General features: G+C 39.0%; 1 protein-coding gene across 1 annotated transcript; it reads left to right on the top strand.

The window, feature by feature from the left end:
* Window positions 1-3276: 3276 nt before the first annotated feature.
* Window positions 3277-10672, top strand: sp3a (sp3a transcription factor). Its single transcript, XM_078261899.1, has 6 exons — window positions 3277-3455; window positions 3872-3969; window positions 6500-7745; window positions 8762-8948; window positions 9036-9232; window positions 10275-10672. The coding sequence occupies exons 1-6, from the start codon at window positions 3449-3451 to the stop codon at window positions 10565-10567; spliced, it is 2028 nt and encodes a 675-aa protein (XP_078118025.1). The 5' UTR covers window positions 3277-3448; the 3' UTR covers window positions 10568-10672.
* The last annotated feature ends 4913 nt before the right edge of the window (window positions 10673-15585 follow it).

Genomic DNA, 15585 nt, shown 5'->3' with positions numbered 1-15585 from the left:
TTTACGCATGCATCTGCAGTTCTCATTGCATGTGTCTGAACTACTTTTAATGGTTACCTGTGGTATTATAGCATTTTTGGAACAAGTTTAGTCTTTTAAGTTTGCACACAAAATGCAGCAAAATACTATTTAAGCATTAAAACTATATTTTCTAAATGTTTCTTTTCTTTACTCATGCCATAACACACACACAATTAAACCAGCCATGTGATAGTCAAAAACAACTTCTATGCAATAACCCTGTAATACATACTGTAACTGTATGTTAACTTTTTATTGTTAGTCTAAGTGGGCTGTTCAATTATATGTTTATTACAGAGGTCAAAGTTAAAGGTGTTGCACTGCACTATAGAGGAGGCAGAAACTTAGATGCACCTCTGAATATAATGCTGTCCAGTACAACAACACCACCTCAATGTTAAAACATATAATTTAACTACACAAAACAACATTATAAAAGTGGATTTAATGGCAGAACAGTTGTATTGGATTGCATTTGATTATACAGGTGCACCTAATTAACTGGTCACTGAGTGTAAATTTACTTCTTAACAAACATTATCTCATCTGTACATAGAAAAGTGTATTATATACCATATTTATTCAGAGTCCTTTGCACTGCCATGCTTGTGATACACACTTCAAACAGACCTCAAACCCTGTTTACAACAATGATTCTGTATAGTATATACAGTAAAGTGTATGTTTGTTGTCTAATAGTTGATAATGTATATACATATGTATTTTCATACTTCTTACCACATGAAAGCTGAATGTTTTTCTGCTTAAGTTTTTTGATTCTGATACTAAATGCATATGCATAAACACATCCATATTTTACATCCGTATGTTAAAAAGATGTTGAACTTCCACAGTAATAATTATTATGAAAACCTATCATGCACCTCTTACTGTATGTTTAACAGGTAAATTCTCAGTTACTCAAACAAAGAACAGTATGATTGTTTCTTTCTCAGGTGCTTCAGAGTTAAAGTCTATAACACACATTTGATATTCCATCCACATTTCTCTGTGCTGCACCAGTTTCAATTCTCTCTCAGGTCCCATTTACACCGTCCCACGAGGTGCTTCCAGCAGGGCAGTTTCTCTCTGTGGGGTCACTCTCTCTTGGACTGGCCATTATGAAAACGACTGTCAATATGTTAATATGAAACAGTCAAAGCCATTATGGACTCACTCTGTTACTCCTCTTATCCTTCACATTTCTGCTCTGAAGAATGTCCACTCCTAGAAGTTAAAGAGAAGAGGCTCTTGCATTGAAAAATAAAGTTTTGATTAATATTTTTTAATCAATTTATTCTGTGAAGATTTTTTTTAATATAAAATGCAATCTAATATATATCATATTTCCTCAAACAATACTGAAAGAAAGCTGAAAGCTAAAGGGTCTGTGCAGTGAGAAGGTCAATGATGCCCCTATTTACAGTTATATCTATCACACTGAATCCTTACAGATGTGCTGAAACTCCCACTGGGTAATTGCTCTACAGACTTCACAGATTCTTCTCATGAAGTGAATACAAGTTCTGTCAATACAATCTTATTTCCTTTGTTTGTAGCTCGAGCTGGAGACAACACTCACAGGATTGAAGACAAACACCATGACAGTTATGTATCTCGTGTAGGCCACTTTGTCCACCAGGGTGTTGCATTTGAGCTGCTTTTAGGATATTTGACTTTTCTCTTTAACTTGGAGGTCTTTGTAGAAATTGTTGATACGTTTCCAAGGACTCCTGGAGTAAGACAGACACAGCTGCAAGGTTTTTCTAAAGCTGTTTCCATTGGCCTGTGTTTACCTGACACTTGGATTGACAGCAGAGTGATTGGAAATATCCACCATTCACTGCCGTGAGCTTCTGAGTGCACGGAAAGTGCTTTTGTAGTCTGGCTGTAATGGGCCAAGTTTGAATTGAAGGTTGAGAGGAATAGCCTCACTGCGGTCGCGCACTGTGAGGAACTGACACACCACAAATAATACTCAGAAGTGGGGTCCTGATAGCATCACAGGCACAGAGCAGATACAATAGCATGCAGGCTCTCATTTCAATGCACTTTCACAATGTTGTACTGTGCACAATCAGATGGAGGGGAATAAATCTGGTCAAATACAAACTCAGATTGTGTCTCGATTGTGTCACTTTTTGTCCTAAGTAATCAACACACATTTTAAAACTCAATTGCTGATCACTTTCTTATTCACAGGTAAGAAAAGGATACTATTAGTTTGTAGAAACGCATGAGAGCAAACCTGCCATGATAAATGGCATCATTTAGATTCATCAAAGAGTCAAAATCAGTGTCTTAAATAGAGTAAATCTGTTTCGTTAACTTAAAAATAGGGATACACTGATCTAATCTGCCATAACTTGACCAATCATCATTAAATTAAACAGTGTTTCCACCATCAGTTACATTTATTCCGTCACAGCAGGCCACCGGCTCAGTTTTTAAAGCCACAGCAGTCCAATGCCATTTGTTACACTACATATTGTAAAAAAATAAAATAAAATAAAATAAAATACCTACAATAACCACGTTGCAGTGAGGTATACAGGTTTTTACATTTGGGAAAAAGAGCACTGGTATTTGATCTCTGTGAGATAGAGAGAGAACTGGATTGGTGCATTAGACTACCTTCTTTTGTATTGTTGTTAAATTACAACACCTGATAAAAGGAGTGATAATACATACTTCAATCCATCATAACCTTTTTGAGACCATCTGAAACTGTGTGCAACAGGTTATAGATCAATGTCACAATACATTTAAATGTATTTTAAATGGGCATAGGGTTCGATGTTTACTGATTAGCCTATGCCAGAGTGGTATTTCCTGGCAGAAGTCTATGTGACAGCTGGCAGGCCATTTAGTGGACTGGTGATTGCTCTTGGGCTTTAGGTATAGGATGAGTTAAATGCAGAAGAAGAATTCAATGTATTTGGAAAATAAAGTGATTGCACTTCTCTGTCTATATCTTATCTATATGTCCTCTGATTGCTATTACAGGCTTTGCAAGCAGCCATCTCACTGAACAGGTTTGATTCACTGGTAACAAGAATGTAACTGAAAGTAAACAATGTAACTACAATCCTCACTACCAGTACTGTAAAACTGAACATGCATAATAAACAGGAAAAGAATCCAACAAAGGATGACTGACATATCGACTGACAAATAATAACACGGTGTGCAAAACGAACAACCAATCATCTTTATGAAGGACGGCGGGATTTCCTGTTTGTGACGCAAATACTCCCAGTCAACACTGGAGGCCCCACCCTTTGTGTTACCTACCGCCCGTCAATCAAAATAGAAAAAAATCTGACAGTTATCACCTATTTCTACGCGTATACAATCAATTTCATTTGCTGATAATGTCCGGTGGCTTGTGACTATCAGGACTTTCCGTTTAAAGACAAGGCACGTAATGACTGGTATGTAATATCTATCTTATTCTTCACCCACGTAAGCTAACAAGCTAACGTTACCACACGCATCCTCTGGCTGAATTAGCATGCTAACACGTTAGCAGTGGTGCTTGTATTGCTTACCATCGCCGGCTAAGTTAGCAGTGACGTTAGTAGCTAGCTAACTCTGCGCTCGTTAGCTTGTTTAGGACACATCACTAATGAGCTCTCTTTCAAACTAATTATTGCTACATCGCGGTTTTCTCTATGGAGTTTGGTTCAGTTGGTAGCGGTGGTTGTGATTTTATTGTTGGCTAGTCTACTGTCGTTACAACAACGTTATTGGCTAACGTTAGTCCTCTAGTTATGTGAGTATCAGGCTTGTTTAGCTAACGTTAGCTTCGGCTGCTCCCACTCATAGCTATATGCTTTTTACTACACAGCCCCAGAACAGCCGATGAAACCAGAAGATATGGCTGCCTTGGACGTGGACAGCAGTCAAAGCGACTTTCTGCAGCAGGAGCAAGGCGGGGGCAATCAGGTAATGTTTCCCTCTCGGGATTATGACTCTCATTATACGCCGTCGCTGGGTTTCCAGAAACGGAGTGATGGTGCTTACCGAAGTTAACGCGTTCAACACATTAGAACCTCTCGGGCAACACTTCCTCTCAGGCATCTTACAAATCCCGCCTCCTTAGGAGGATTGAAGTGACAGGCTGTACACTCCAGTCAGACCTAAACATTGTCTCGATGCTGCCTGGGGCGCTTAACACGGGCAAGAAAGTCCTTTAACCTTCTAACTTCATCCTTTGCTCTTGCAATGATACTTTATATGTGGCACAGACTAATGGCCACACACTCTCTACCTTTTTAAATTCACCTTTTGTGGGAAGGACACTCAGCCATCATCCCTTGGTCTGCTAGCAACCACCTGGTTGTGTCACCGTCATCAGAGGTGCAGAGGTTCTGCCGCAGATGTGGTAAATCAGCACCTCTGCTAGATCACACAACTACAGCAGATGTAAAGCCTTCAGTCACAGCTGAGCAAAATTGGTGGTGGGAGTGTAGCTTTTAGTGTTACTGTTTTTAGTGTTCGTGTACTTTTCCAAATCCACATGAACCACTCTTCACATCAGCATCAATTAGATCCACCCCACAGCATTTATTTATTAAGAAAATACTCACTTACTTTTAAAGCTGGTTTGCCTGTTACTCCCATTATTTCCTTCTTCCAAAACAGTGGTTAAAAACACCAGGAGCAAATGTCAGGAGTTGAGTTTTTATTCAACAAAATTATGACTTGTCTGTTAACTGCGTGCCAAATTAATCAGCGTACACAAGGCCAAATTGCTTCCTAAGTTACCATATGGCTGGTTGCTGACAAGCAATGTAGCATTTTAAACCGATGCAATGCTTAGAGAACAATGAGGGCGAAACAGCATCATCGATCTGTTTTAACTTAAAGCGCCCATATTATGCTCATTTTCAGGTTCATAATTGTATTTAGAGGTTGTACCAGAATAGGTTTACATGGTTTAATTTTCAAAAAACACTGTACTGTACTTGTACTGCGCATTGCTGCAGCTCCTCTTTTCACCCTGTGTGTTGAGTTCTCTGTTTTTTTACTACAGAGTGAGGCATCTCACTTCTGTCCCATCTTTGTTGGGAGTCGCACATGCGCAGTAGCTAGGTAAGGACTACTAGCTAGAAGCTAGCGCTGCTAGCGGTTAGCCACCTCGTTCTCAATGACAAAACACTGCTACAACACTATAGAACTACTTGCATGTCCCTCGTCTGCAGGTATTCCACGCAAAGTTGGAAGTGCGCCCTCGTTTAGAAGAAGTCTCCCGGCTAATCCTGCCTTGTACTGACCAAAGTTTGAGAAACAGCTATCTGATGTGGTATTAGCTAAAGTGGTTAGCACACACCAAATGTTTCGGGTGATGACGTAGACGGCCGTGCCGATTTTGACCAGCTCACCCAGAGACTGAAGGCAGAATACATTCAGAAACCCGTATCTCACTCAAAACAGCATGGATGTTTTTTTTTCCAAGTTTGTATGCGTGTGGAAGCATTAGAGACTCAAAATAACACCCCAAATCCCAGAAAAAAGTTTTGTTTTTTTTCATAATATGGGCACTTTAATATTCTCTGGCCCAACTTAGCTAAAAACACAGAATCTGTCAGCACGTTAGCGTGTTGTTCACTACCGAGCCTGTTTGTAATCAGTAGGCTACCGACATCTTCCCCTCACCTGTTTAACTGACTTTAACAGTTTAGATAACACACTCAACTGTCCTGCTGTTATTACAGACACGTAGACTAACAATAGACAGTTGCCTTGTTCATGCAAGACAAAGCAGAACATAAGCAGAACATAAAAGAAAACCTATGATGTTTCTTTCTGGTTGTGTTCACACAGCACTTGTTTGATACAGTCGACACAAACTCTTCTGTGTTTGCCCATTTGCTTAGGTTAATTTTGGCTGATAAAAATACTGTCATTCAAAATCTGGTGTGAATTAAACAACTGCATCAAGACCGCATGAAAACGTATCACTGTCCACCAGAGAAAATAAATAAAACCGTCAAGTGCAGTTAGGTGCAGCAGGAGTAGCTGTCATCCATACAATTTTCTTCATGGGTCAGTTTAGCACTGATGATACAGAATGACAGGCCACCGACATTCTAATGTATGAGTTACCTGTCAGACTTCAGGCATACAACTCTTGATTTGTCATGATTCATAATTAATCAGCATGTACCTTACATACAACTAACATTCTTACAACAATGGATCTTTATTTTGTTTGTCCTAGACCAAGGGAACCATACTACAGGTGTGAACAGAGCCATATATTACCAGTTGCTAAGAACAGGAACATATATGTAAAACAAAACTCTAAATGTCTTGCCCACTCAGCTCTTACGACTCAAATGTTTTTTGCCCTCTGTTCCCTCATGTTTCTGATGCTGATTGTGTAAACTGCTAGTAGCATAGCCGTGTACAAAGTCTAGAACATAATTGTCCTGTAAATTTTTTTTTTCATGTCAATTATTTCTTTTCTCAGACATCAGATCCATCTACGCAACTAACTGGGACAGAGAAATGGGAGGTGTTAACCCCCACAACAGCAGCAAAGGATGAATCTGGAATGATACAGATCCAAAGTCAAGGAATATTAACATCAAACGGACAGTATGTTCTTCCTCTCCAGAACTTACAGAGTCAGCCAATCTTTGTGACATCTGGAACAGACGCCTCCTCTGCCAATTCAGTGCCTAACATTCAGTACCAAGTAATTCCTCAAATTCAGACAGCAGATGGACAGCTGAGCTTCACAACAGGCGTGGATGGAGCGACTCTGACTCAGGATGCCACGGGGCAGATTCAGATCTTGCCTGAAGGTAGCCACAGTCTCAGTGTAACATCAACTGCAAACATCCTTAATAACAATCAGAACCTCATATCACAGACTGGTAATGTCCAGCAGCTCCAGGGGGTTTCTCTTAGCAGCTCCACCTTCAACAACCAGGGTCAGGTTGTTACTAATGTGCCTGTGGGTTTGCCTGGGAACATTACTTTTGTTCCTATTAACAGTGTGGACTTGGACTCCCTTGGCCTCTCTGGTGCTCAGACTATAGCAACAGGGGTCACTGCTGATGGCCAGCTTATTATGACGAGTCAGCCTGTGGATGGCTCAGAGAGTCTGGCGAAGACAGATAATCACCTCTCACAGACACTACAAGTAAATGATTCAAATGCAAATCATGAGATTTATGTGCCAACGTCTTCCTCTCAGCTACACATTCCAGCGAACGAATCTGGTCTGCTGACACAAGACACTTCATTGTCATCAGCGGCTACAGAGCAAGGCGACTCGAGTTCTGGTCTCCAGGAGGGCTTCATCCAACAGAACCAAGAGCAGAGCATCCAGGTGTCCTCAGCTCAGTCCATCATACAGCTGCAGCAGGTGCCTATTCAGACCACCAACGGTCAGGTGGTCCAGTCCATGGCGACAGGCGGGCAGAACCTGCAAAACGTGCAGCTGATCAATCCGGGAACCTTCATCATCCAAGCCCAGACGGTCACGCCGTCAGGTCAGATACAGTGGCAGACCTTTCAGGTGCAGGGAGTGCAGAACCTGCAGAACCTCCAGCTGCCCACAACACCACCCCAGCAGATAACCCTGGCTCCAGTCCAGACCCTGTCACTGGGTTCCAGTCCAGTCAGCATCAGCACGGGACAGATGCCCAACCTGCAGACAGTGACGGTCAACACAATGGCCCAACAAGGAGATGCAGACAACCCTGGAGGTACAGTATCTCTTTTTTTATTAATAATGTACTTATTATTGTTGCATTTATATTTAAAAGTTTTTTCCACTTCAGAAAATGACTTCCTTTACTGCCCTACTATAATTACTGCATTTATTACACTAATACAATAAAGGTGAATGGACGTTTGATTGTGTTGCTCCAAGCTGACGGCCCAAAGTGCCATCTGTGTAAAATCATCTGTACTGTTGTAGGGATGTAACTGATGATCAACGTTATTGTTAATTAATCTAACTTTTTTTTTAAACGCTAAATCAGTCAATAGGCCCTTACTTAAGACATTTTGACATCTCACAGCAGGAAAAGCACAGGTGTTAATCATAAGTGAATGACGGTTGAATTCCATTTAGCTGCTTCAGTTTCACAGTCCTGGTATTGTGCATGCTGGCTCACTGTCGCACTGTCATGGCTTACTGGGACACTTTAAAAAGAACGGTTACTATGGCAAGTAAAAATGTCTTCTGGGAAAATGGTCTATATTTTAGTCTAAAAATGATACAAATTTATGAAATGGCGAAAATCAACAAAGCTTGCATATGTTAGAAGCTGTGTGCAGCAAATGCTTGGCAGTTTTTAGTTGATAATTTATCTAAACAATTGGAGTTTTCATTATAAACACAGTTTGTTTACGTTCAGCATCCCAACAAAATACATAGTGTGTATCCTTAAAGCCGATTTGTGTTGGATTTATATGTAATTATAGCTATCAAAACATTGTGATGAAGTTTTTGATTGTAGCTAAGTCCTTCCATCCATTTTCTGCCACTCATGTGGGCTAAAACGTCTACACGGTACATTTAATGAATTATAAAAATTGTCATTTATACATTTTCTGTCAGTCAACTAATTATTTTATCACTGTGCTTAATATGGAGTTTTACTTGTAAAATTTGATGCCATGCTGTCAGTCACATGCAATAATAAAGCAGCTCTCACTGTGAAGGCTTTTTGATAAGTTTACCAGAGTTTAATATTAACATACACATTAACTCCAGAGATTCGGATAAAAGAAGAGCCCGACTCTGGAGAGTGGCAGCTAAGCACCGACTCCACCCTGAACACAAGCGATCTGTCCCACCTTCGCGTCAGGCTGGTGGATGAGGAGGATCAGTTGGGTCAGGAGGGCAAGAGGCTGCGCAGAGTGGCGTGTACTTGCCCCAACTGTAAAGAGTCAGGTGGGAGGTGAGTACGCCTGACTTCATACTGTACAGCTTTGCATAGGAAATCAACATCATCAGGACCCTAATTACCCATACCTGTGTTTCTCAGAGGATCCAGCACGGGGAAGAAAAAGCAGCACATCTGCCACATTGCCGGCTGTGGGAAAGTATATGGAAAGACATCGCACCTGCGAGCCCACCTGCGCTGGCATTCAGGGGAGCGACCTTTTGTTTGCAGCTGGATGTTTTGTGGGAAGAGGTTCACACGCAGCGACGAGCTGCAGAGACACAGGAGAACACACACAGGTGCCCTTTCTTTGCTCCCTCACTGTTTGCACTTCAGGAAAACATCAGTAAAATCAGTAAAATGTGTTAATTTGTGCCCTGCAAAGTGTGAGTCATGTAAGAAATAACAGTGTTTGTTCCCCTCTGGATTTACATGTAAAATGTCAGGTTAGTATTGAAGGCCATTGTGAAAAAACATATTAAGATTTCACAGACTTGGTGGTAATTTTCCAGTTCAGAATGGGGTTTAAACAGTTTGTTCTGCAGTCTAATTTGCATGATCTGTTAACATCAGATTACATAACTAAAACATTACAAGAGATGCTAGTAATGAGCTGTAGCTTTCAAGAGTTTAGCCTTATGGTTTAATTTTCATCCCGTGATTCCGCTTTGAATCTGAACACTCTTGTTTAGCTCACCTAATCTGTTTTTAATTTTATAGAATATTTCCCTGCAGTTGCCATCTGTCTTCATGGGGTAAAATATAAGAAGTAGTAGCCTATGAGAAATCAAATGTCAAATGCACCAGGACAACATAATGATACACAGTATCTGATGCCACAATGATTTACTGCCAGGATAGACCCTGAGAAAACCCTGGCCATATCATTGGCTGAGTGAGGCCTCTGACAGTACGGGCTAAAGTAGCATTTCATTATGCTGTCAGCTTCAAGCTCAGATATTAAGACTTAGTGTTCACTGTTAACTTTGCAAGTAGATATTCAACCATTCTGTGTTTCTAATTGGTGATAATTGTAATCAGTTAAATAGTATAAATTGGTCATCAATTTATTTGTCAGTTTTGTCAGTGACAGGTTGGAATTCAGCAACTTAAAACACAATACAAATGTATTTAATAAGAATTCATATAAGAAGTCAATAAGACTTAAGTGTATGTATTATTTTATTCATAAAACAAACAAATTGAACTTAAGTGCCACTTTCTTCAACTTATCTCCTCACCTACGAAGCATATCCTCCAGATATATGCCATGTTTGACCCTCTCCAAATGTCTTTAGCATCGAAGTCTTTATCTTTTAAACTATATTTTCTCTCTGGCAGGAGAGAAGAAGTTTGTCTGCCCAGAATGTTCCAAGCGTTTCATGCGGAGCGACCACCTGGCGAAGCACATTAAAACTCATCAGAACAAAAAAGGCGTGAACTCTGGCAGCACTGTGGTGGCCTCGATGGAATCGGCGGGGTCCTCAGACAGTATCATCACCACGGCAGGCGGGACCACCCTGATCCTCACCAACATCCAGCAGGGTTCCAGCAACGCCCAGGACATCCTGGCCAACGCAGAGATCCCTCTCCAGCTCGTCACCACGGTAGCAGCCAGCGATGTCATGGAGTGATTTACACTCCACTTATGAACTTCTACAACCTCTCTCATACTGTATACTCCTACCTGCATTTTTTTTTTTTTTCAAGTTTCGAAGAAAAACTAAAATTATAAGTGTGTATGTGTATATATATATATATATATATATATATATATATATATATATATATATATATATATATATATATATATATATATATATATATATATATATATATATAACACAGAAATAGTCAGTCCATGTCCATACTCAGTTTTTATTAAGGACTAATAGTGGAGACTAAAAGAAGATAAAGGTGGAAAAAGACATTGCAGTAAACACACAAGGAAATGCCTTATTTTGTACAATATTGTGTCGTCGGAAATGTAGGATGCCATTTTGTTTTTAATCTACTTTTTTTTTTTTGTTAATGTGTTTTTCACAAATAATTATTGGTAAGTTGAGCGATTTTCTCCTCGCCTTTTTTTTTGGTGGTATATTGTAATGATGTCCTTGGTTTGTTCCATCCTTTGAGCAAATACTAAATCTCACAACAGAGCTAATTTTATCCAGCTAAGTAATGTTATTGCTTACGTCCATGCAAATGTATTCATGTTATGGCGTTTTTGTTTCAATATTATGCATTATTTTTTTCAGTGTCCTGCTTGCAGTCAGTCTGCTTGCAAATTAGCACGACCTCCTTCCTCCAGTTTTTTTAAAACTTTGCTCACATCTGCTACATTTTGCAGGTGAAAAATCAAAACAATCACAATTTTGTATTGTAATTCCTCTTGAACATATACTGTTGATATGATACACATTATTTGCTTATTAAATATTTTGACTGAACAGCTATTTATATTGGGCTTTACCTAGACAATGCATTTGTGATATTAAAAGTCCAAAATATTTCAAATGGCTCCATTATATGTAATTTAAATGTGTTTTTGTAAAAACCTTGTTGGAGGACTTCAAAAAACATTCATTGTAATATGAAGAAGAGAAGCCATTTTTTTGGAGGTAATTGCCAAATTTGACTACAAACTCAGGGTGACTTGTGTCTGCGTGATATAATTACAGTAAATCACTCCTGTAGCTTCTCGTGCCATGGTGGTGATGTTGTGAAGAAATGTTATTTGACAATGGACCAAAAGCTGAGGTGAATTAAGCTGTCACCATGTTACCAATGCTCGTTGAATTCTACCATGTCAGTTTTTACGATGAGGACAACCCCTGTTCATATTATAGAAACAGCTTTGCAGAATTCTCACCAGTGTCTTGCTCCATCATGCATTTGGAAAAATGTATAACTGAAAGCGGTACTCTTTTTAACAGCACTATTCTCACCACTTTCATCTTGTTGTTAATCCTTTTGTATAAAAAATGTTTTGTATACTTCCCAAGAACCTGTCCTTTATATTCATTTTCAGTAAATGTACAATATTTCTGTTTTTGTGTTGATACTTTTTCTTTAACTATATCTTCCACGATATGTTTTATTTTATTTTTATCTCTGAACCCCTTCCCCCCAACTGTTGAATTGTTAAATTGAATACACACTGAACGGTGATTATGGTGGCATATTTTATTAGATTTCCGTTTTTTGTTTTTTTTTGGGATACATAATGAAAATTATGTGATGTGATCTTTTTGCTCACATGGACACGTCCTCTTCAGGAGATTATACTTAACCCCCATTATTAAATTTGTACTAAACACTGAAGGTTTGTTATCGCTTAAAATTCTTCTGTATAAATATGTCCATATAATAACATCAATATAAACCTTTCTGTTACACTTGAATTTCCTTTCATTTTTGCTTTTTTTCTGTTTTAATGTATGGAGGTTGTACACTGTCTGCTCTCTGAGGACAGCTTCATATTTCATACTAAAATGACTAAACGTGAGACACGTTTGAATTTTTACTTCTGCTTAAAACCTTTTGTTTTGTGTCTTTTCGAAGACTTGTCATCAATCCAGGAGGTTCATTCTTCCCCCATGACTTCCTCTTTGGGTTTGTAGTCCAGTAGATGTCACTGCAGCCAAGGGAGCAGGATAAGAGGTATGTTTGACCCCTTGACCTGCCTCATGTAGCACTGTTAAGATAAAGACAGAAGTCACAGAGGCCAACAGGAGGTGTGGACTCTCAATTAACCGTAAGTTAATGTCACACAGAAATGTCAGGAACATATTCTGCTGCTGGAGAACAATGTACTGTCTCATGACTTTGAACAAACCCTACAGACGTATGAGATGTAATGGCTTCTAGTTTTATGACCTAGATGTATCTATATTTGTTTTAATAATCAGGAAAGCCATTTAAATAATCTGCTCTTTTTTGTTTCTGACTTAAAAGTGTACACAAAGTTTCCTATCACTATCATTTGCCAGAAGTAGCGATAATGTCTTATGTGTAAATGTTTTGATATATTAACCTGATATTACCTTCCCTCAGAAGCACACACATGCAGCATCACTATCTGTGCCCCTTTTACACTAAATGGGACATTTTACTAATTAGGTACTGTTGCTATTTTTTTCTTTAATATAAGGCTCAACACAGCAGCATAAGGGAGTTAAAAATGTATTATAGCCTAGCTGGTTTTAGTGCCTGTGAACATAATTCAAATGGTAGTCTATGAAAAGCTTTATCTGGTAAATCGGACTGAAAAGCGCATGCTTTTTGAGTCCTAGTCAATTTGCTGAAAATGAGTCAGAAAATGTGGTCTATAATGTTAAAAAGGACTCGTCCGTTTTGTCGTTCCTTTCATTTGCATAATTTAATGAATCTAATTCATTGTAATGCAATACCAAGTGCACCAGGAACATAGAATGACAGTTTGAATTAATGAAATGTGTTAACGGTATCATCATTTACTTGTATGTTAATTAGTCCAATTAATTTCCCCTGCTCGGTAATCTGAATATTGTAATAATCTTTGCTCCCCTGCAGGAATGAATCTATATGATGCACAGACCTCTGGGACAATCTGCGTACAGAGTCGTGGTTTTTCCAGTTAAAACGTGTGGCAGTTAAAAACTTGAGTACCTTGAAATATTCCGTAGGTCTGAGATTCAGGAAAATATCTGCAGTTTTTTGGGGATTTATACTCTGTGCTCGAATATTGTTTACCAGAGGTTGTATATGGTCTGCCTTCAGCTTTTATGATGCAAATCACACCCACAGTTGGAAATGTAGAAACGGAGGGCGATTGTCTGGGGCCAGAGCCAGGATAACTTTGTCTTGCTTGACAAAGTGCCATTGCATTGTAACGGGAAGAGGCACAGTTCTTCTGGCCGTGGCAGATAAAAGCTGCCATCAGTGGACGATCCTCCCCGGCAGGTAGAGAGATTTGGTGACTTCTGAGCGTAACACTGTCCACTGTCATTTCAACTGACCATCTGGATTGAAGGCCAACTTTGTCAACAAACTGTTGTAGCTCTTCTATTACATACTTACATTTGTATGTCAGCATTGGTCTGTAACAAAATGAGCAGAGAACAATTTTTAGCCAACGAGAGGTAGTTTCCGTATATAGTTATTAAAATATAATTTTAAAAAAATAAATAAAAAAACTGATGCAAGACAGCAAAGCTTCTTGTTACTTTGATTTATTGAGCAAATGTGTGTTTACTGCACACACTTAGTTCCTCATTGTTACTGGTGTAGTTTGAACATTATGTGGAGCGAATTTTGCAAAAGAGGAGTGAAACACAATTCAACTTGAGTCTTATTTTGGAGAGTAAAAAAGAAAGGTTTTTCAATAATTCACATTCAGTATTGTGTTTTTGTGATAGAAAAACTGTTTTTTTGGGGGGTTTTATTGCAGCGAATAGCTTTAGTTCTTGCTCAGTTTGAATAGCGGTGCAATTGTACTCAGTGTTCAGCTTCTCTTCCAATTCATGTGCAAAATGCATAAACACAATAACTATGCAGAGGGAGAGAAACACTGTAATCATGCAATAACATTTCCAACTGTATGTGTGATAGAATTTAAAATGCTATTGGGATTATGGTTCTTAACCATTGGGAGATAATGTGAACTGTTGGCAGAAATGACTTCTTTCATTATACTGTCCCAAATATAAAAAATACTTCAGCGAGTGGGCTGCTTCTTCACTATTTCTGCCCAATTTTAACTGTTTTCCCCAGTTGAAGGATAAGCCTGCAATTTTGCAAAGTGACTATTATTTGTCTTTCTCAAGGAATCAACAACTTCAAAGTACAGTGCAATGAATTGTTGGGGTTCTGCAGCTGCATTTATTTACAATGTCTCTTCTGTGAAACAGAATTTAGAGCATAACGCCTTTATTTAATTTCCTCTTGGATATGAACTGAAAGTCTCTTCATAGTGAAAAGCACTTACTGTCCTGCTTAATATTATGTTTACAGCATGGTACTAATGGTGTTTTTATCTTAAAGCATTAGGACATTTGTAGCTTCAGAAAAAAAGGGTCCTGTGTTTCTACATTCCTGACACATTCTTGCCCTTGATCAACTGTAGAAGGCAGACGATAGCACAGATCATTTTCCCCAGGCAGGGAAACACAGCATGGATCAACTCAATAACCTGATATTCCCTGTCTACTGAGTGTGGCCAATTTAGCAGAAGGTCAGCACCTTTTTTTTTTTTTTTTTTCAGAAACAATTTGGTGACCTCCCTCTGTAGCCCCAGCAGGACAAACAGAATTGTCGAGCTACAAAGTGCTTATGTTGACATTGCGTTTAGGTATGGACTTCTCAAGGTGAACGGATACCTGGTGAGGGACAGGGAGGCTATTATGCAAACCTTAGCCTGGGCCAGAAGTTGCAGACTTAGTTTTTCATGCATTTCCAGCAATTAGATGTCCACTGGGTTTAAAAGTATGGTGTATGTGCATTGGTGTAGCTGCAAATCATCTTTCATCATCTTTTTCTATGCAAAGGTGCCATTCACAGCTTCAAATTAAACACTCTTGTTTCAGGAAAATGATAAGTCTGACTATGTTCGATTTCAGGAGGGTGGAATTCAGATTTGATCAATCTTTGCTCTCTTTATTGTAAAATGTCT

The sequence above is a fragment of the Sander vitreus genome, chromosome 11 (genome assembly GCF_031162955.1).
Source record: "Sander vitreus isolate 19-12246 chromosome 11, sanVit1, whole genome shotgun sequence".
NCBI lineage: Eukaryota > Metazoa > Chordata > Actinopteri > Perciformes > Percidae > Sander > Sander vitreus.
This window is presented reverse-complemented; position numbering and strand designations above follow the sequence as displayed.